The 22541-nt window shown below is 33.1% G+C and overlaps 1 protein-coding gene across 3 annotated transcripts in view; it reads right to left on the bottom strand.

The window, feature by feature from the left end:
• Positions 1 to 21898, bottom strand: part of LOC145248340 (ubiquitin conjugation factor E4 A-like) — a 120061-nt gene extending 98163 nt beyond the window's left edge. Inside the window, exons 1-4 of one of the 3 annotated variants that reach the window (XM_080110254.1) lie at positions 21669 to 21898; positions 13972 to 14202; positions 10239 to 10321; positions 2668 to 2850 (exon numbers count right to left, since the gene is read on the bottom strand). In XM_080110254.1, coding sequence (XP_079966380.1) covers positions 2668 to 2850; positions 10239 to 10321; positions 13972 to 14176 — 471 coding nt within the window. In that variant the 5' untranslated portion in view covers positions 14177 to 14202; positions 21669 to 21898. Of the gene's footprint in view, positions 1 to 2667; positions 2851 to 8039; positions 8157 to 10238; positions 10322 to 13971; positions 14203 to 21668 lie in introns of those variants that run through there. The other 2 variants (XM_080110255.1, XM_080110256.1) reach the window with 2 other exon arrangements.
• Between the last annotated feature and the right edge of the window lie 643 nt (positions 21899 to 22541).

The following is a 22541-nucleotide window of genomic DNA, read 5'->3' as shown; positions in this document are numbered from 1 at the left end:
AAAAATAAAAACCATCTGTTTCTTCATGTTTTTATTATCTATACCTCACACGTTGGTTGTTTTGTTAACTTTTTTGGTACTAATATATTTGATTGGTATCAAATTCCTGCACTGAAGAACGTTCAATCACACAATATTATTTTAGCCTTTTGTAAGGAACAAATGATCCTTCATCTAACATTAATACGCACTTTTATTAATTCATTTTTGTTGTTTTAACAGAGATTTTAAAAAGTGGTTACTCACAAGCTCAACCCGAAAACAATTCACTTTTAATTATAAATTTTTAAAAAATACCAACAAGAAGTGAGTTCCTATTTACAATGCCTCCCCACGGAACAGAGTTAGACACCAGGGTCGTTTTTTAACGCGGAGAAAAGGAACAAAAATAAAAATTGTCTCAGTCGTGAAAGTGTGTTTCATAAATAATATTTATTACAAAAACAAAATAAAATATCTTTAATTAAATATAACTTTATTTTCGCTTGCATATTAAAATTATCATTTTTCAACAAATAACAATATATTTACCTACATATAACTTTGCCCTTCTACACAATACAAAACAAACTAACCACACTTTTACTGAACTAAATTTAAAACTTAATTTATGGTTAAGATTAGGTCAAAAAACAGTTTCATTCATATTGTGCCAAAGTATAATTTTACTTCATTCATTTTATAAAATTATGACTCGTCTAGTTGTGCGGCTATACTAAAATATTGTCTTTCTTTTTGGTGCACAGTTAATTTCATGACTATTTACAAAAATGAAAAATTAAAATAAGACTGAAACAAAAAATGTAAACGAGAACATTGTGAAATTTTGATTGATGTCTGTTTCTAAACTGTACCAGATTTACGCATTAGACAAACTGTTTTTTTTATTTTACCATTTATCGAATACTAGCAGGCAGCCCAGCATTGCCCAGTCGTAAAATACGCATAAATATTATATTTTAATTAATGCAGATTTCTTATTTATTATAAACACAAATATTGTCGGTATTAAACGTAACGTTAAATTCCTTTTAAAAAATGATGTAATAATAGAAAGAAGCTGAAACATGTTTTTTTTTTCTAAACAGTTCAATTCTTGTAAGTAAAAAAAAAAAAATATACTTAAACCGAGATCGAAATCTAAACCTAAAAACAGTAAATCAAGTATGATAACAATTAGACCAGTTTGCTATGATCTTTAAAAAGTGTTTTCAACCCTACTTATTCTTAACATAAGGAAGCTGTCATGTGAAGGATTCATGCATGCATAGTCATGAAACAATTAACAAACATATAAATCTGATGACTCCAAAATACCAATTTTTCAATTTTGACGCCTTAGCAGCCCTTTTTTCTGGATGAAAACCGATTTAACAGTTTTCCACCTGTCCGAATACTCTATATACCAAATTTCAAGTCTGTAGATCAAAACATTGTTGAGTATAAAGGTTGAGAAGTGATCTCATACACACACATTCTCACTTTTATTAGATATATAGCTTTATAGAATAGATATCAAAAATAGAAATACTTTTACAATATTTGAACCAATTATTTTTCAGCCTAATCTAAGTTCTAGGATTAACGTGTCAAAATTTTAAATCAAAACTAACTGGACAAAAACATCTTTAGTTTATTTTCATCAACCTTGTAATTCTTACTCCTCTTATTTTGTTCTTTAGTTTTCACATTTTATGAGCCATGTTTCTGACAAAGGGGAAGAATTGCTGTTTTCTCGATCAGAATCTATCCATTTAACACTTATTGTTGGATATTTTTTTATCTTAAAGTAGTACGTTTTTAGTTACTCATATCAAGTGGCTTCATGCCTTGTCTGAAACAATTTTCAGAAAAATAAAAAGTTTCGTTATAACAGCTGCAATGTTTTTTACGACCAATATGTCAGCATTGCAGAGAAACTAATTGAGTACATTATATTGTGTAATCTTTTAGATGAGAATTGATTGTTCATAAAAACAACCCGTGGTGTAGTGGATAGAGTAGTTGGTAAAATTCAGTTGTAAAACTTACACTATTCTGGAGGTAGAAGGTTCAATCCTCAGTGTGAGCAACACTCAAAATACAATTGCAAATTGCTTAGGATTTCTATCCAGTTATAAAACGAGAACATGCTACTCATGTAGATTAAATAAAACGTTCTGTTCAAAATTCTGTGCATATTGCTAAGTTCGACAGAAAGATTATCTGAGTTCAACAAGATTCACTTGAAAAAAGTCAGAGGTCACATCAACCGAAACGTTATAAAAACATAAAATAAAATTCAAGACACAAGAAGTAGTGTGAAAAATCCAAATATACAAATGGTACATCATTATTATTCGAAAAATAAAAAAGAAAAAAATGAAAAAAGAAAAAATGTTTTTCATTTTTTTCTTTTTTCATTTCGAAAATATATATATATATATATATATATATATATATATATATATATATATATATATTAGAGACAGAGATAAAATAAGAAAAAAAAAGGAAAAAAATGAAAAATAGAAAAAGAGAAAAACTTATTTTTAGAATAAGAAAAGAAAGGGAAGAAAAAAGAAAAAAAGGAAAAAGAAAAGAAAAAAAGAAAGGGGAAAAAAGGTTCCAAGACTAAAAATCTATTTTTAATTGCTAACCAAGTAAAAGGGTCAAGTGTGTTCTTACCTTTGGATCAACTAACAGATGTGCCGCTCGCAAGTAGCAACCAAACAAATACTGCAATACTTTGACTTCAGTCGCATCAGAAACTTCCTGTGCATGCTGGTGTTGATGAGAGGCTTTTACGTGGTCAGAGCAATCAACTAAGCACTCATCGGGATTGTCCATCATGATCCGTTCAAATACCACCTACAAACACAAAAAGAGGTTAATCATAGTATTGTTATATATTTCACCTTGGTTACTATACCTCACTGGTCATTATATATATATATATATATACATATATATATATATATATATATATAGAATCGTCATCCACATACAGTACTGTTTTGCTGTATCACAACTCATCAGTGCAACAAGACAGGCAACTATCTCAAGCCAGGATTGAAACTCAACCGCACAAACGACAGTCAAGGCCTCTCACCACTACGCTATTCAGCTACTGAAGTTTTGACATTGTCCAAATGACTAAGCTCGATTTGTTTACACAAAGAGCATTGCTTAATAAGCTAATGGCAGTTTGTATATCACTTCCCAATATGCTCAACCAAAGATAGGAAGCATTGTCGCCATGCGGTATAAGGAAAAGAAAAGAAATCTTGATAACGACATCACGTGTGTCGAAAGTTTTAGCGAGACATACAAACATACACAGTAACAGACTTTTGAGATTCATATTATAGATAATACAATTCCTGGCATGCGCCCCACCCCCACAGCTCGCTTATATATACATATACATAGCACCAAAGAAAATAATCTAATGAAGTTAAATCACACAAACAAGGTCACCAGTTGACAAGTCTAATTCGTGTAATTATTTGTTCGTCAAATGTTTCTCTTAGTAAAGTTATCGTATTATGCACTGTATGGCATGTGACTCCGTCCTGTTAAAACGACATGATGAATTGCCAAACTAAGCAAATTCCCAGCCTATAGAAAAAAAAAAAAAATATATATATATAGTATCCTTTATACACCATATTTTCAATTTATGTTTTAATAAGCAAAATTTATAATTACCTACATCTATTTTGTTTATAACATTTCCTCCGATGAGATGAGCCATTCATTGAAAACCTTGGGTTAAGGAGAAAAACTTTAATAATTATCTGCATTTCTTTGTTAAACACACACACACACATATATATATATATATATATATATATATATATATATATATATATTAGAGATAGAGAGATAGCAATATAAATAGATTGTTGGGATTTTTTTTTTAATTTTATCATTTTGTTCTACCTGGAGATGAGGCATCCTACTGGATGCCAAACATTCACCTACTATCTTATATATTCTAACTAAGAGATATTTTGTAAGATTCTGTCACTTTAAGTGCAACTGTTTCTATCTCTCTTGCACTTAGTTCACTAGGTATATTTGCAAGGTAATTTTTTTAAGTTCTTTTTTATGAGTCCTGTTGCTCCTATAATTATTGGAATGATAGAGATCTTCCTAAGATTCCAGTTTCTTTTCATGTCATTCATAAGACGTAGGTATTTTATTATATTTACCTTCTCAGTTCTGTTTATCCCAACATCATATATAAACAAGACGATATCAATAATAATAATAATAATAATAGAAACTAGCAGGACCTGTGGAAATTCCACAGGGGATTAATTCATATGTAATATATTGATGTTGGTATTCTGTAGATGTTCAACGTAAATGGAGATGCTCTGATATTATTGTAGCTCTTTTGTTAAAACTGCAAAAGTATTTATCTAAGCTACCAGAAATGCCCCAGCATAGCTCAGTCATAAAGTACACTTAAATATATTTTACTTCTTGTAGATTTCATATATATTATTATAGATTTAATGTTCTATCGATTTTTATCTATACAAAAGGCAAATGCGGCACACATATTTTTGTATGTCTCGAAAAGGCTATTTTCGCTGATGGTCCCGGGGTCGTTACTATCGCTTAGAAGTGTTTATATACCCCCTAGATAATATCTACAATTTGGGAACGCACGTCGCGTCTAGATTTATTTACAGCGACTTTTACAAAATTATTGCTATTTTGGCTTCTCACTTGTTGATTCGGCTTTTTCGTATAAAAAGCAAAACTAATTCAAAGCTAAGGCACTGTTCCCGGCAATCGCACCGGGGAATGTCCAGAAGCAATCAGCTCCTTTTTTTTTTTTTTTTTTTTTTTTTTTACATGGTGGTCACCACTTATCAAGGCCCGGAAGCCACTCAGGGATAAGGGTTATTGCAAGTACAGTACGTTAGTGTGGAGATTTAATGAAGTGTTTACTTAAGGGGGCGGTTCATTAGGAATTTGTTTGCGTTGGACTTGAAGACATCCAGGTTGTAGTCAGGTGGGAAGCAGGCAGACGGAACAGAGTTCCACAGGCGTGCAGTTCTAAGAAAGAAGCTTTGTTCATGGAATCTACGTTTTGATTTAAGCACAGATAAAGAGTGGGGAAAATTTTTCACAATGGATTCAGCTAGACGGGTGTTTTTCGTGAAAGATTGGCGAGGGGGGACCAGAGATTGGAGTTCAGACGAGCACCTGCCATGGAAACAACGATAAAACAAAGATAGGCTCGCAACATCTCTTCTGTGAGAGAGAGGTTGCAGGGTAGAGAAAAGGGCATCCCCCACTAAGCCACGAAGTCTATTTTGTACTCTGTCAAGGCAGGATAGGCTGTTTTTAGCAGCTCCTGCCCAGATATGGCAGCAGTATTCCATCCTTGGACGTACTTGGCTTTTATATAGATAGAGAATTGCATCAGTAGTGAGATATCTTCTGGAGCGGTAGAAGAATCCCACCATCTTTCCAGCGACCTTGGCAACAGACTTTTTTACACTGTTTGTTTTGTTATTACTTAAATAAATTCAAACGTGTTTCAGTTACTCTTTCTTGCTGGCTGAGCGGGTAACGTGTCATGTGTTTTGCACACTTGATTTTCCACCTTCACTTCAAGGCTTCAGGTTCGATCCTAACTACTTACCAAAATTGTTTTTTTTAAGCCTCCCACAACACAAACACCCGGGCAACGATTTTTTAAAAAGTTTTAACATTGTTTATATATATATATATAATATTTAAACAGGGTTCTTACTTCGCTTATTCTTTTGTTTTGATAACATGCACATCTCTAAACACCCGGGCAACGCCAGGTACCTCTGCTAGTATATTATAAAGTTGCAATTCCAAAAGTGAAAAATATATCCATATGACTTGGGTGGATCAGCTTGAATCGAAACCGAAACCAAACTTATGAGAAAAAAAATATATAACTTGAGTTTCTTCAGCTGAAACCAAAACCAAAACTTATGATGAATTCTTGATAAAATTATTTATAAGAAAAAATAGATCACTGGAGTGCCATCAGCTCTACTCAAAACCGAAATCTAAACTTATGAAGAATTTTTGGTAAAATTATATATTACAAGAAATGGAAGTCCATAACAATTAAACGACAGTCACTCGGATGTAAGCGTGACACACAAAATAAATAACACACACGCTATCCTATTAATATATATATATATATATATATATATATATATATATATAAAAGCGAAAATGTGTGTATGTATGTATGTTCGCTTTTCGTGTATGTCTGAGAAAGGCTTTTTTTCAGAAAACCGATCGGTCGCCTCACAACTTCTTAAAACTTTTTATATCACGTCTAAATGATAATATCCATGACTTAACAACGGTGGTCGCCTCTCTATTTAATTTGCCCGACTTGGAAACGTTAAATATTCAACATTTTCAGATCGGCATGTGTTACTTTCGTTTTTCGGTATAAAAAAAAGCGAAACTCGATTCGAATCACTGGCCCATGGCCAGTGGTCTCTAGAAAGCGATTTAACATTTGGTCAATGTCGGCTTATCGTCATATCAGACGGTTGCTTTCATTTCGGGACGAGACACTCCCCCTAATAAACAGGGAGCTGATTTCCCCCAAAGTTAGGTAAAAACAAACAAACCGGGTTATTGACCTCATTAAAAACTGTCCCGCAGAAAATGTTAACTGCTGAATAGCTATTGCTTATTAATGTGCATTAAGCTTTTACATATAAAAAAAAGAAGCCAACAGACTCGCGGTAAATAAAACTGTCCCGCACTCAAAGTTCACGTTAACAACTTGTCAAAAACGGGCACCTGTTTTTTTTTTCCCCACTTTACTATTTTCCAACTGTGCGTCAAGGCTTCGTTTTTTTTTTAAAACAACCAACGATTTTTCTTTTCATTCACTCAAAAACACACACACCTACAAACACCCAGGCAATGCCGGGTACCCCCCGCTAGTCTATATTTATAAATATAAAAGCGAAAATGTGTGTGTGTATGTATGTATGTTCGCTTTTTGTGTATGTCCGCAAAAGGCTTTTTCCCGGGAAGCGATCAGTCGGCTCACTCCTTCTTAAAACTTTTTATATGCTGTCTAAATCATAATATCTATCAGTTAACAACGGGGTCACCTGTGTATTTAATTTGCCCGACTTTGAAAAGCTAAATTTTCCACATTTTTGAATCGCCGCATGTGGATTCAGCTTTTTCGTATAAAAAAAGCGAAACTAATTCGAAGCTTAAAACATTGTTCCTGGCGATCGCGCCGGGAACATCCAAAAGCAATGATCAATGCAGAGTTTCTCCTTATATCAGACAATTGCTATTCAATTTGGACAATCCCCTTTTTATGGGGAGCTGGTTTCCCCCCCACCCAACATCTTGAGAAAACAAAAAAACTGCCCCGCAGTAAATAAAAAACTGCCATACAGTGAAAGTTGACCTCATTAACTCATTAAGTATGGGCACCTGCCAATCCTTAATACTTAAATAAATCCAAACATTTTTCCGTTACTATTTCTTGCTGGCCAAACGGTTTACGTTGCACTTTTTTTCACACTTTATTTTCCAACTTCGCCTCAAGGCTTCGGGTTCGATACTTCCTACTTACCTACCAAAACTTTTTCTTTAAACTCCCTGACACAAACACCTGGGCAACGTCGCTTATTCTTTTGTTTTGATTTACTCAAAACCACACACACCTCGAAACACCCGGGAAACGCTGGGTACCCCCACTAGTATATAGATAAAAGTAGAAGAAAGAAAAAGATCCTGTGGTTTACCCCACCATATAGTCAGATGCTGAAAAGCTAAATTTGTCTAAGAAATTCCTAAATCTTATCGAAAAAGACTTTCTCCTAACTAATTGCTTACAGAAAGCATTTGAGAAAAATAAGTGAAAACTGTGCCTTCCAGTTGCTGCAAAACCACAGAAATCAAAATGATAGTAAAGAAGTAGAAAAGTAACAAGAGTTTAACAATTCTTGTCAAGAATCGTTCCTCTATATTAAAAACAAAAATAAAAAATGATCTGTACATACCAGTGACAAAACAAAAATATCATATTCCAAAAATCAATTTCATTAGTTACTAGACCCTTCAGAGATGGTTTGCCTAGTTTATAAATACACTCACTGTCCCATGATTCTTTTGATGGAGAACTTTATCCTTTTGCTACTTCATCATTTATGACATCATAAAAGGATTTTTTCTTAGTGTATTCAATATGTTTGAGTGGATGAAGTAATATCCCTTTGTGACATCATCATTTATGAAGTCAAAAAGTCTTCTTTCAACTGTTTTTATGGGTGAGTTGATGACTGTTGATAGAATGGATGAGTCCTGGGTTTGTAAATGTAGGAAAGTCAAGGCTCAGTTCATATGACAAACTCAAGGAAAACATAGGAGAAAGTAATGAAAATAGACTGGAGAGAAAGAGGGATAGATAAAGACCTGACCAGAGAAAAGATAGCTTAAAAGTCAATTTCTCCAAACACATGCTAGCATGTAAAATGAACATTAAACCGAATTCGATAATAACATTAATATACGTGGAGTTGGTAACCAAAATGTTCAACATCAATGGTACTAGCAGGGGTAGGGGTGCTCGACCTTGTCGGTCATAAAATACATTTAAATATATTTTAATTTATGCAAATTTCATATTTATTATTACAGAGCCAATTCTATCAGGGGAAATAACTACCTTATAGTTAAATAATTAGAGATTTATAAAGAATTGTAATCAGTAATTGTATCAGAATCAGGAAAAATATTGGAATCGTTCCATCACTAATATATATATATAATTATATATGTATATATATATAATATAAAGCTGAACATGTGTGTGTGTGTCTGGTCACGAATAGGCTCCTATATGGTTGACTATTATAGAAAACTGATCACATATAATGATAGAAGATGTATCGAGACACAGGAATGGGTATGTTTGATCTGGCATAATGATGATTCATTAAAATTGTGGGGTCTGCGTACGCGCCTGGTTCACAAAGTATGTAAATAAAAAATTTAAAAATTAAAAAAAAAAACGTTTACAAGTGTTTTTTATGTAGATGTAGATAACAATCTTTGATAAGTATGTTTCAACTTAAATAGGGATGGTATAATAAAATTGTAGGGTCTGCGTTTGTGCCTGGCCTCCATAGAATGGAAATAGGCACAAACTTTAATAAAGACTTTTCATATCTATCTGCGTAAGTATACTTTGATGATTATGTTTCAGTTTGAAGAAATAAGGTATAATAAAATTATGGGGTGTTCGTTCGTGCCTGACCTCCATAGAATGGAAATATGTCACAAAGTTTAACAAGGTTTCTTAATATAGATCTACAGAATATTGTGATAAGTGTTTCAGTGTGAACAGGTATGGTATAATAAATTATGGGGTGTATCTATTTTATTTTTACTTTCATCATATTTTGCTTTGGTTTTGATACCCCCAAATTCGAAGCTATCTCTTTACAACCCTTCCTTTTCATAACCTATCATACTTTCATAAATCAGAGTCTATTTTCTGTAGGCTGTTTTTGAACCCAATCAACGACGGGTACTTTTGTTAGTATATATATAAAAAGTTAGCCATGCAATTTGTTCCCTACTAATGGAGTCAGAGATAGCTTCGTGGCAGGGTTCGAATCTCCCAACTGGCTATAATCGTAACTGCCTGCACTGATGATTTCCAAAAGAATGAAACACTAGTATCTGTAAGCATTTTAAAATTATTATAGTCAGCCCCTTTAATAGCTCAGTTCTTATTGTTGAGCACTTTTATGTTGAAATGAAAGTCGGTTACTAAAGCTTGCATGTGTAGGTCATGATGTTATGATCATTAAATCACTTTGGATGGACGTTGCGACATTTAATAATAATCGTGCAAGAGTAAACACGATTCTACGAGAATTGCATGGGGGGAGGGGGGTCAACGCTAATAAAAACCCATGGACGCGATCTTGGAACTCTCTCTTCCGCTCAGCCTGAAACACAACAGACGTATCTGAGGTAAGCTCTCTATTTCCCCTCATTTCGGCTATTGCTAATTCTGCTACATAATTTAAATTATATTTTTCACATGTGCTGAATTAGTTTCAGATAAGCTGCACACGACAGAAAATTACATCGTCTCAAATACAATTCCAGCAAAACTAACAAGAATTTTTTGTTATTGGAACTGAATATTATTTTTTAAATGAAACAAAATTAAAATTAATCTAACCTACCTGATCGAGGATGTCAAAATCCAAATAACCGTGTAGTTTTCCGATATCCTCCATGAAGATACGTGGTTTTTGTGCCAAGGCATCTGAAAATTAAGTACAAAAATAATTATTTAATAAAGAGGGAAAAGAAAAAAATCATGTACACAAATTTATATATTATAAACAGTTTTAGTTTTAAAATAAGCACAATAAATACAACAAATACAACACAATAAATACAATAAACACAACACAATAAATACAACATATACAACACAATAAATACAACAAATACAACACAATAAACACAATAAATACAACAAATACAACACAATAAATGCAACACAACAAATACAACACAATAAATAAAATACATACAATACAACAAATACAACACAACAAATACAACACAGGTTTTTTAAGATATTTTAGGACGTTTTTATTATTACACAAAATGATGAAATAAATTTGCTTAATTTTACATACAAAAAATGTTGAGAATAAGAATAACATTCGTATTATTCAGATTCTTTGAATTGCTCTTCTCATCTTGAACGTAATTTTCACAAAGTGTCGGTCGAGGTAATCTTCAGGTATATCCTGTTGAACTCAGAAACCTTTGTCAAACTTAGGAATCTTTGGAACGGATTTTTTTTCTTTAATCTACAAGGGTAGTATGCTCCCATCCTGTCAGAAGATAGAAATCCCAAGTAATTTGGAATTGTATTTTGAATGTTGCCCGTACTGAGGATTGAACCATCAGACTCCAGAAGAGTATAATTTACAACTAGATTTACCAAGTACTTTATCCATTACGTCATGAGTCCTTCCAGCCGATTCCAATATGAATTTTAGGAGCCTTAAACCCTTTTTTTTTTATTAGATGTACAATATTACTACTTATCAATATATCACTATTTATTACGATTGTGATGTAAAATCATGACAGAGTTATCCTGTCAGAAAGCCAGACACTCCTTCTTCATTTCTTATATAATTACCAGAAAAGCAGTCAAACACTCCTCCCATCCTCTGAACGCCCGCAACTTAAATCCCAACAGAAATGATGCAAACATATGACCTTGCCCACATCCCAATCACAGTATCTCCCTATCTCTCTTTTGTGCGATCCCCTTTCGCAAGGTAAGGAAAAAGAAAATTAAGTAATTCTAACAAGGACACTGTGGTGCAAAAAAAATGGCACGTGCGCAGACAGTGCTCAGAAAAAGACATTCAAAATTTAGCCGGCTTACGGTGAAGCAGCAAAAGCCTCATGTTCTATTAACTGCACTATAATGCGAATCCACGGCATATCAATCCTAAACGCTGTGTGTCCAAATCAACTCATAGGAATGAGTCTGAGGAAAAAGGGTGAAGCCGATTGCAGTTTTTGCTACATTGCACAATGTTGCACAAGCAAAAAAAAAAATTTTGAATCTCAATCAGATTTACGTTTAATGATATACATGGATACGAAATCACTAGAAGGAAAGATGGATGCATCTACCCATATTAAGATTGGCTAACACTCAACTTGAAGCAGCTTACGCCAAGCAACACAGTCGTGAAAGTCAAGTCTGTTGGGAGAACTAATCTTCTATACTACAATGAATTATTTGCCGAAGGACAAACCAACAGAAATAATTAATAGAGAGGAACAACGATAATCCCATCAAGAAAAGGCGAGAGGGAAAAGATTGAAAGCTATCTGGTTTATATGTTGTGCACCAAGTTCTCAGAATACTTTGAAATCGGACATGTTAATTTCTTTTGGATATTTTATTATATCTGGATTACCACATGTGTCAACTATTTTATATATATTGTATATGTATTTTGTACCTTCTGCCACCTCATCCCCTCATCCGTTCCCGTCACATCCCCAGTGGACAGCGAAATTAATTTTATGTGACATTCATTTAAGTATTCTTTTCATTTTGGACTTGAGAAATCCATTCTTATGACATCAGAGGAAAACAAGGGATAAAAAAAATATATATTAATTTATTTATTGCGGACTATTATTCTCATCTGTTATTAGTTGTTGTTTCACAACGTTTCGACCAACTATTTCTCTGGCCTTCGCGACGGATAGGAACTTCGAATCGCCTAACTGCATCCGTAGTTGTTGTCGTCTCACCACGTTTTTGGCCAAGTAAGCCTCTGGCCGGCTTTGGATAGGATTGAAACCGCTATCTTCAGACAATGCTCATCTGGAACCGTAGAGATTCAACGTCTCTATCCACTGCGTCACGGACCCCGAAGGGCGATCAAGGTTGGATTTTTTGATCTTATAAATCCACGTTCATTTATTATCTGATCTTCCATGGTCGGGTCCGTACCGAATGGTATATATATTATTTTAATTGGAATTCATTATTGAGATGAGTATTATTTATATTAATTTATTTATTGTGGACTATTATTCTCATCTTTTATTAATTGTTGTTTCACGATGTTTCCTTCGTCAGGTGGTAACCTCGACGGATAGGAACTTTGAATCTCCTAACTGCATTCTCAGCAATCACTGCCATCCATAGTTGTTGTGAGACGTGGTGAGACGACAACAACTACAGATGACAGTGGTTGCTGAGAATGCAGTTAGGAGATTCGAAGTTCCTATCCGTCGAGGTTATCACTTGACGAAGACCAGAGGAATAGTAGGCCGAAACATCGTGAAACAACTACTAATAAAAGATGAGAATAATAGTCCGCAATAAATTAATATAAATAACACTCATCTCAATAATGAATTCCAATTAAAAAATAATTAAAAAAATATACTTCTCTTCTGTTCACCTCGTTCTCTTCTTGATCCATCAAGGGAGATTAAACTCTATGTTGTAATACATATATATATTTTAAGAAAATTTAGATGAGATAAGTCATCAGTACCGTTGGTTTCAAACCTGATAATAGGGAACCGTTTTAGGTCCCCATATAAAGCTCTCTTCAGCCGAAACTCATCTGTTTATAACCGAAAGTGGAAACATACACATACAAGAACTCGTTTTTTTTAAACAACCTTAAATTTCAAATGATAAAATTTTTAAAAATTGTCTGTTTAATATTTTAGATGCCAAAGAAAAGAAAAAGAACAAAGAAAAGAGAGGACTTGTATATACTTAAATTTTTCTGTTATTTGTAATTCTAACATATGTGAGCTATTTATGGTGTCACCTATGAAAAAATATGGTTTATTAAATTCATTAATTTTAAATTTTTTCCTTAAACAGAATTGTTTTTATCCTAACTCAATTTCTAAACTAATCCAAGGGAGGTAACTTTGTAAATACCTGATCAATTTCACAAAAAATAACTTTCAAATCTGATATTTTTTTAGCTTAATTCTAATGGATACTAATTATTTTTATTTAACTATATTCTTTTTCTATATGTACTATATAACACATGCTTATATTCTCCTTCAACCATCTTATTTAATATGGGTCAAGTGTAAATCAAAATTAGAAAACTGCTATTATATTGCCAATAACATGGCACAACAATAACGAATGAAAACTGATGTATCAGAAGCAAAGTTCAATTTGTTAGCTTAAATGCTATTTGGGTCTGACTTTGAAAATCTGGTAAGATAAACTTTGTATGTTAGATTGTCTGAATTTGCATGACATTCGAGCATTGAATTAAAGTAGCAAAAAAAACGTTGTGCATGTGAGAGGGAGGGGTAGATCACCGAGAGATGAAACTAAATGAAGAGAAGAGATAAAAGATGAGTTGCATAAAAACTAACCTGAATCGAAGGTGATGAGGAAGATCTCCTCAATGATGTTATTCACCTGGATCTTTTCACTCACAAGAATCTTACTCTCTTCATCTTCGTAACTCTTTCCATCTTCGTTCTTGGCCTCTCCTCTTTGGCCATTAAACTGGGCTGCAGGAGTTCCGGGGCAGAGAAGAGCCGCAAACGGGTTGCTTAGATAATCATCAGCACTCATGATGTCATTTAAATAGATTATGCATTCTGAAAGGTAAAAAATTTTATGACAAATTGGTAAAGAGATAACGATTATTAGTGAGATATAGATAAACAGAAATATATAGAGAGAGGGGGGGGGAGATCAGTAACTTTTTTTCTTTTATTTTGTAACTTGTTTATTCACCCCAAATAAGGCACAGTGTCACTAAGTCATAAGGGGCTACTATTTGAGACAAAATTTGCAGGGACACCATGTAGGGAGTTGGGCAGCAAGATGTCTGTTCACATTACACTTGAACTTCTGCATGTCAGTACAGTTGGGGAAGCAGGGACCCGGGAGGGAATTCCAAAGTCTAGCAGTTCGAGGGGAGAAGCTATCTGAGTAGAACGCTTTCTGGCATCTAGGGATCTCTACAGTGTAGGGGAGGGATTTTGCTGTTTGTCAGGTTTGTTGAGGGTACCAGTGATTTGAGTTTGTCCGAGCACTTACTATTAAAGTACATTAAACATTAAACACTTACTATTATAGTACATGTAAAACAAGCACAATAATACCACATTTTGGCAATGGGTCAAAGAGAGTTGGACTGACAGTGTGGGACCTATTAGATTGGTGACATTTTTTAACCCTATCTAGGTGCGACAAATTAGTGGCGGATGCACCAGCTCAAATGTGACAGCAATATTCCATGCAGAGGTGAATAGTGGCTTTGTAGAGATACATGATACTCTCAGGTGTGAGTAACTTCTAGCTCGGTAAGGAGAGCCCATCTTCCTTGCAGTAGCCTTGGCGATTATCTCAATGTATTTGTTCCAATTCATGTTGTCTGTGAATGTTAACCCTAGGAGCTTGAGGGAAGTACTTTCAGGCAGTGTATCATTAACCATAATAATCAATGATTGAGAAGGTTTCTTAGAATTATTAAAGGAAATAAGTTTAGTCTTTGGCAACATTGAATGTTACCAACCAGTTTCAGCTCCATTCCACTACACACTAGAAGTATTCCGTTAGAATTTTAGACATTTCCTTAGACATGGACTCATTTGTTTTCCCTCATGTCTGTTATAGAGGTTAGTGTCATCAGCAAATATACCGATCTCAGAGACAATTTTATCAGGGAGGTTATGAACAAAAGTTTAGGAAAAGTAAAACACTAGTTTATTTCTCAAAAAGTATTGCATGAATCCAATTTAAATTTTTCAAAGGCGTGTCGTTAATCATCACATCTCGTTTAATGTCCATTCTGTATATTGGCATATGTTTGACAGCTTTAGGAAATCAACTTCCAAATTAACCTATCTCTGATAAGGTCTTTATCTTTCAAGTCCATTTTTATCATTTCCTCCCATGTTTTCGTTGGCCTTTCCCTGGAACTTGTTACCTTAACTGTTCTACACCTCCTAATCCAAGAACTCTCATCCAATCTTTTAATGTGGCCATATCATCAAAGACTAATCTTCTGCACTCATCTCCCTATATTAAATTAAAGATTGTCGCTTACAATGTGATTTTATTATTTGTATTGAACTATGTAGCATAATATTACTTTTTAAATATTTATTAGTTCCTATTAATTTGTCTCATTGTCATTTGTTGTCAGTTCTACATTTAAATTACAAGAAATGTTAATAAACTCATTTGCTGTGTTATTGATTTTTCTGTCCATAAAAAATAGAGAAAAATATCAGTTTTATCAAAAGATATTTCTCATTCTATGGAATTCCCATGGCTCCTGCTAGTAAAGTAATATTTGTCATTGCTGTTTATAGATGTCCAACACGTATACCCTATACTTTTTTGTAAAACAGCCTAATACAAAATCAACAGCAACATTATAGATTTCTTGTAAAATTTTATTTAAGAAAAATTGTTTCATCTTTATTTAGCTTTTGTTTCTGTGATGAGCATACGCGAAAGTGTTGGGATTGTGTTGTGTCGAATCAACAAAGGTGGCCAATATATATATTATTCCTTAATTGGAATTCATTTTTTGAGATGAGCATTATATCTATATTAATTTATTTTTTATTTCGGACTATTATTCTCATCTTTATTAGTTGTTGTTTTTGATCTTTTTTATTGGTTTTGGTTATTCACAACATTTCGGCCAACTATTCCTCTGGCCTTCATCAGGTGGTAACCGCGACGGATAGGAAATGTGGTGAGACGACAACAACTACGGATGGCAGTGATGGCTGAGAATGCAGTTAGGAGATTCGAAGTTCCTATCCGTCGCGGTTACCACCTGACGAAGGCCAGAGGAATAGTTGGCCGAAACGTTGTGAATAAACAAAAACCAATAAAAGATCAAAAACAACAACTAATAAAGATGAGAATAATAGTCCGAAATAAAAATAAATTAAAGGTGGCCAAGTTTGAATTGATCCAGTTGTTCAGAACTGTTAAGTCGCATGGAGGAAATTGTTCGAGACCATACAGCTGCATGTGATCAAAATTTTTTTCTCTCTTTCCTTGTGAAGCCACAGTTTCAAATTGCATACCCAATATTATCAGGTCGATATAAAAGTTTTTGCCAGTTTGTAGAAAAAAACGTTTTAAACGATTGTAATTCATTTTATGCATATTATTATTATTTAAAAATATATCACCATGATTAATCTATGACTTTTTTTTTCAGATTGTTAAAGTATCATTCATATTTTTATGCAATATGTTGACCCGAAAATGGGTTTCTTTATTCAACAAAAAAGAAATCATCTTCCTTCATAATAATGCTTGTACTGAAACAGCACTACTGAGCAAAGATCTTTTAAAGTAAAAACAAGTATACTTAAGATGTGTCTATTTAATCTGGACGTTTAGCAACAAAAATTGGATTCAAAACTCAAGTTTAACAAACTGCATTTATTCTCTGATTTTTGCATCATAAAAAGAAAAATATTTTATCAAAGGGAGATAACTCTAGTATTACACAGCTTAAAAATCCAATTTCTATACTGCACAAATGACATCAAATTTCTTGGATAAAAAAAAAATTATCATTTAACCTTACATAAATGTTGTTTTATTGTTTTACCATGAAAACAGAAATGTTTATTTTATTTGAGAACAGACAAGATTGTTCTAGAAAAATGAAATTAGATGTAAAATTGTGGGAAGGATATTAATCAAAACTCAAGAGTTATTTAGACCTGCATTTCGCACTGAAGTCACCAAAATAAAAAAAAAAAAGGGATAAAATTATGGCATATGTCTAATTATTGTTTATGTGTTACGGTTGAAATTCGGCTACAAAGTTTAATATGAAGATTCCAAAGTTTGAAAAGATGCATTTGAATAAGGTTGGAGATGACATCGGCTGAAACATTGTGAATACAATAACCAAATTTGCGGATAAAAGTCTGAATAATCTAAATTAACAATCCTCATACTGTCGGATGCTTAGAAAAAAATAATTTAAAATATAAAGCTTCAGCCAGGGGATTCTTCCTTCGGCCCCAAAATCAAGAGTTTCCAGGGTTTCCTAAAATGAGCTCCATTGAACCCCAAGGCTCCATGACTAAGGCTGAGAGGCTCCAGAAGCCCTTTCTTAAAGAGGATCAAATGTTTTATATGGAAAAATTAAATGGCTGCAGACATTTACTGTTCTATCTTTTTTACTGGAAATTTATATGATACATAACTATTGTTGTAAAGAGTTTTAGGATGGCTCATGAAAAAGTAAAAAAATAAAAATAAATTAACAAAAAAAAAATGCAACAATTTTGGATTAATCAAAAACAAAAAATGGTGGTAAGCACAAAAATATAGTAACTGCACTTCAATTTCTTGTTCTCTGTTAGTGGAGGAGAAATCCTTCACGACTAAAACAATTTTCATTTTTGTTCCTTTTCTCCACATTAAAAAACGACCCTGGTGTCTAACTCTGTCCCATGGGGAGACATTGTACCTATTTACAATGCCTCCCCACGGGACAGAGTTAGACACCAGGGTCGTTTTTTAACGTGGAGAAAAGGTACAAAAATAAAAATTGTCTCAATCGTGAAGGATTTCTCCTCCACTGAAAGAGAACGAGAAATGGAAGTGCAACATCTGAAGAACAGATGGTATTTATTTGCTCCCCCACCGAGCAAATTAGGCACAAGGCCGATTTTTAATGTGAGGAGTGAAGGGAGGGGGAAGGGAAAAAGGGGACCAGCTCCCGAGAGGTGGGAAATGGGAGCTGGTTAAAGGTCAGACATGTGGGGTTGCCCCCACATCTGGTCTTTGCTAGTCATAGCTAGTCATAGCTTGCAGCATCTGCCGGAACAGATGGTATTTATTTGCTCCCCCACTGAGCAAATTAGGCACAAGGCCGTTTTTAATGTGAGGTAAAAACCAGCTCCCCTAAAAGGGGTCACTCTGGTTACCAAAAATAATAATTGTCCCAGTATAGAGGGTTTCCCCTCCATTGACTGGTACAAATTATCTTAAGTGCAGTATCTGCCGGAACAGATACTACACTTTCATCTTGACCAAAAGGCATTGTAAATAGGAACATCTCAAGCAGGAACAACTAATGAACAAGTAAGGAACAACTAATGAATAAGTAAGGAACAACTAATGAACAAGTAAGGAACAACTAATGAACAAATATAAGTTAAAATTTGAAATTAATGTTTTTCACATGTCAATAAAAAATGTTTTAAAAATTGGGAGTTAAGTAGGACGTCCCCCAGTATGAAAGGGTGAATGCGGTATTATGGTGAAAGAAGATACTAGCTGGGAGAAACTTTTGATTTTGTTTAGTTCTGGAGTGACAAGGATAACCAACGACCCCCACAATCCCCCCTTTTGAGTTGGCCATGTGCCTAAGTTTTTTGTTCATTGTTGATTTTCAATGTATTTTTAACATGAATAAAGGATTTAATATCTTATCTTGTTAGTCCTCCGTGAAAACATTTGCCCTGCTCAGGGGCTCCATGTTGTCTTGAAGTTTGGGAAACCCTGCTTTAAATCATTCCTAATCACTTGTACATGACAGTTCTGAGGGGCTAATTTTTTTGTTTTCGTTTTGAAAAGTTTTAAGATCTTCGAACAGGGGAAGGCAATTTAAGTAGACGGTATTCAAAAATGTCAACAACAATAACACAAATTAAAATATAAATTATCTGAACATTAAAAAAAAATGAACAAAAATTGTCATGATATGAAATTCAGTTTTTCCTTTTGGTTTTGAGAAAACGAATTCATTTCAGAATTTTGAATTTGTTACGAAAATGTATATTTCATATAACAACCACTTTCACTCATTTTTTTTAATGTTCAGAAGATTTAATGTTCTATTTTATGTTGTTAGATTTTTAATAATTTTGTTTTTATTTTTTTTTTCAAAACAAAAAAGTTACAATCATTCCAATAATGATTGTTCCAAAATATTTATAAATTTTAAAAATCATACATTTTCATGTAACGAAAACTTTCATTTCAGAATTTGGGTTTGTATTACTGTACACATAGATTCGAAAAAGTGGTCAAAAATTAAAATATACAACAAAGAAATATTAACAGTAGCTATAAAAGTTACTTTGCAACCTACCTGAATCATTTATTAGTGTTTTTAAGTAGTTTTAAACGCTGTTTATTTGATACCAAATATTAACTTTGAGTTTGTATTACTGTACACATAGATTCGAAAAAGTGGTCAAAAAACAAATATATAACAAATGAATGTTATCAAAGGCAAGATAAGTTACTTTTCTACCAAACTGGATATAATTTTCGTGTTTTTATTCAATTTAACATGTTTATTCAGCTCGAAAAACATACAGTGTTTAGCGATGTATTGGAAAATTCAAGATGGCGGCCGATTCTCTCTTTAACACGGTAAGTTTGGAAAAAGGTGTAATAAATAATAAACTAGACCAAATACTGTTAGAAATTCGCTCAATATATGTTACCGTGACATAACTTGACATATATTCGGTGTTTTTTTTAATAGTATTTTGTCTATTCTAATTAAATGAGCTTATGCAGAAGTTAGGGTGCTATTTTTTTTTTTTTTTTTTTTTTAATTATTTTTAGATAGTATTTTTGGTCGGTGCTAGTGCACTTACTGGATCAGCGCTATTTTTTAATTGTATTTCCAAGTTTAATTAAAGTTTTATGATATGTTTTTTTTATTCAATTGTAAGGTTAAAGTACAGAATAGTTACAAAACAAACACCCTCCTCTCCTCATGTTAAGAATGGCTTTTTAAATAATAACGTTATTATTTCAGTACGGATGATGCACCCTAGTTTCAAAGTTAGATTGAAGTTTTACGATATTTTATTACTATTAGTTGTTTTGTTTTTTGTTTTTTTGTTTTTTGTTTTTTGCAATTCGGAATCTAAATTTATTGTTCTGGGGGAGGTAACTATTTAACTAACGTACAAGGTGCTCCACTGGAGCAGCAGCAGTGCAGCTGAGCAGCACTGCTCCAGAAGTTATGAACACGTTTAAACATTGAATATCTCGAAAACTATTAAGGATTAAAAAAAATCAAAAAAAATCAAAAAGCTGCTTTATATGTATATAATTAATGAGCTTAGTTAATTTTGATTTCGTTTTGAGTTTCAGGTTTCACAGTTTCATAGTTCCACACTTCAACAGTGGTAAAAAAAAAAGCTCATTTTTTTTTTCTTACAATTGTTAATAATATAGCGTTACCACCATTATAACAATGAGTTAAGATTCCTAATTGACTTTTTTGTTTATTAAATTGTTAGGTGAAAGCACACAATAGTTACAAAACACCCTCCCCATGTTAAGAATGTCTTTCTAAATAATATTTCAGGATGTTTACTGTTTAGCATGTCATGGTACCTTCTCGGCATAAGTACCTAAAAAAAAATTAAGCGTCGGAATTCTACCATTTTTTTTTATTATTATGTGATTTATTGAAATCAAAATAAAAAATGATTTTTTTAAAGATCCAAATTTAAAAAAAAAATAATAATGGTAAATATAGGGATATGTTACAACAGAACACCGACCATTCTAACTTGTTTTTTTTTATGTTGTGAAATGAGACGAGGTAAAAAAAAAAAAAAGTTCACGGCGACATTGAAGGAGATCTAGTTATTTTATAAAGGTTAGAAAAATAATTTAAAAGTATTTTTTGTGATTTGTAAAAATAATTAAAAAAAAAATTTTTTAATTATTTTTAAAATAAAAAACGAAATAAAATAGAAAGCCAAAAAGATCCCGTGTAACGCCGAGTAGATAAACAGAATTAAAAAATTAAAAAGTAATGAACGTTTTTAAGCGATGCTTAATTTAGTTTTTAATTTTTTTTTTTTTTGATTTAGATAATTAAATTCTGATTTATATGCGAAAAGTTATTTAAAATTAATTATCAATTTGAAAAAAAAAAAAATCAATAATATAACAACTATTTTTATAACAAGGCACCTGAATTGCCACGAACATTTTCTAATTATTCCTTTAATCCAAAAAAAAGTCATTTAAAACAACAACAACAAACTGGAAAGCTTAAGTTTCGGTTTCTTCAAGAAATCGTACTTACTATCAAATTTAACGTTGTGTACAAATGAAAGAAGAAAGGCTAGAAGGGAAAGAGAAAAGAATCCATTTGACCACTCGACGCCTTACAAGTTGTAAATAATGATGTTGACGCTGATGATGATGTTAACGATCATAACGATGTTGTCGATGATGATGATGATGCTAGTTGCTCTTCTTCGTCGTGGAACACGCGTTCCTTCCGACCGATTTACTGCTTCCGGCTGCGCACGCATCTTATTAGGCTGGTGTCGCTACAATGGCAACCTACTCTCACATTAAAGCTACTCGCACTTCTCCCTTTTTTTTGTTTTTGATTCCTAACTTTCTTGTCTTTTTTTTTTTTTAATCTTTTTTCCTTTCTCCGATATATCCATCATTTCTTTCTTTCTTTCTCTCTCTCTCTCTCTCTCTCTCTCTCTCTCTCTCTCTCTCCCCCCCCCCTTAAATCATAATTTCTTTCGTTCCCCTTTTTACATTATCACTATTTTTTTTTCAAGGTCCGGAGGCCACTCGAGGATAAAGGTGAATGAGTGTACAGTAGTCAATGAGAAAATCCCTTGAACAGCTAGACTTTGGAATCCCCTTCCTGCTACCTGCTTCCCTGGCTGTACCGATATACGCAGAAGTTTAAATGTAACGTAAACCAACATCTTGTTAATCTTTCCTTGGTATGGTGCCAAATAGCAGCCCTTTACGTCCAAAGGACGATGTGCTTTGTTAGGGGTGAACATGAGTAAAAAAAAAAATAAAAAAATCATAAAAATCGTTAATAGTGGAAATTTGGTAAATTACTTAAGAGAACGGCCTGTAGGAATGTAGGTCTCGGTAGGGGTAACCAATTTATAAACGGGATGTATTCATTTTTAGAACCTTG

This window comes from Euprymna scolopes, chromosome 26, assembly GCF_053919585.1.
Source record: "Euprymna scolopes isolate OS-2025 chromosome 26, ASM5391958v1, whole genome shotgun sequence".
NCBI lineage: Eukaryota > Metazoa > Mollusca > Cephalopoda > Sepiida > Sepiolidae > Euprymna > Euprymna scolopes.
Note: the sequence above shows the minus strand (reverse complement) of the source record. Positions and strands in the feature narration are given on the sequence as shown.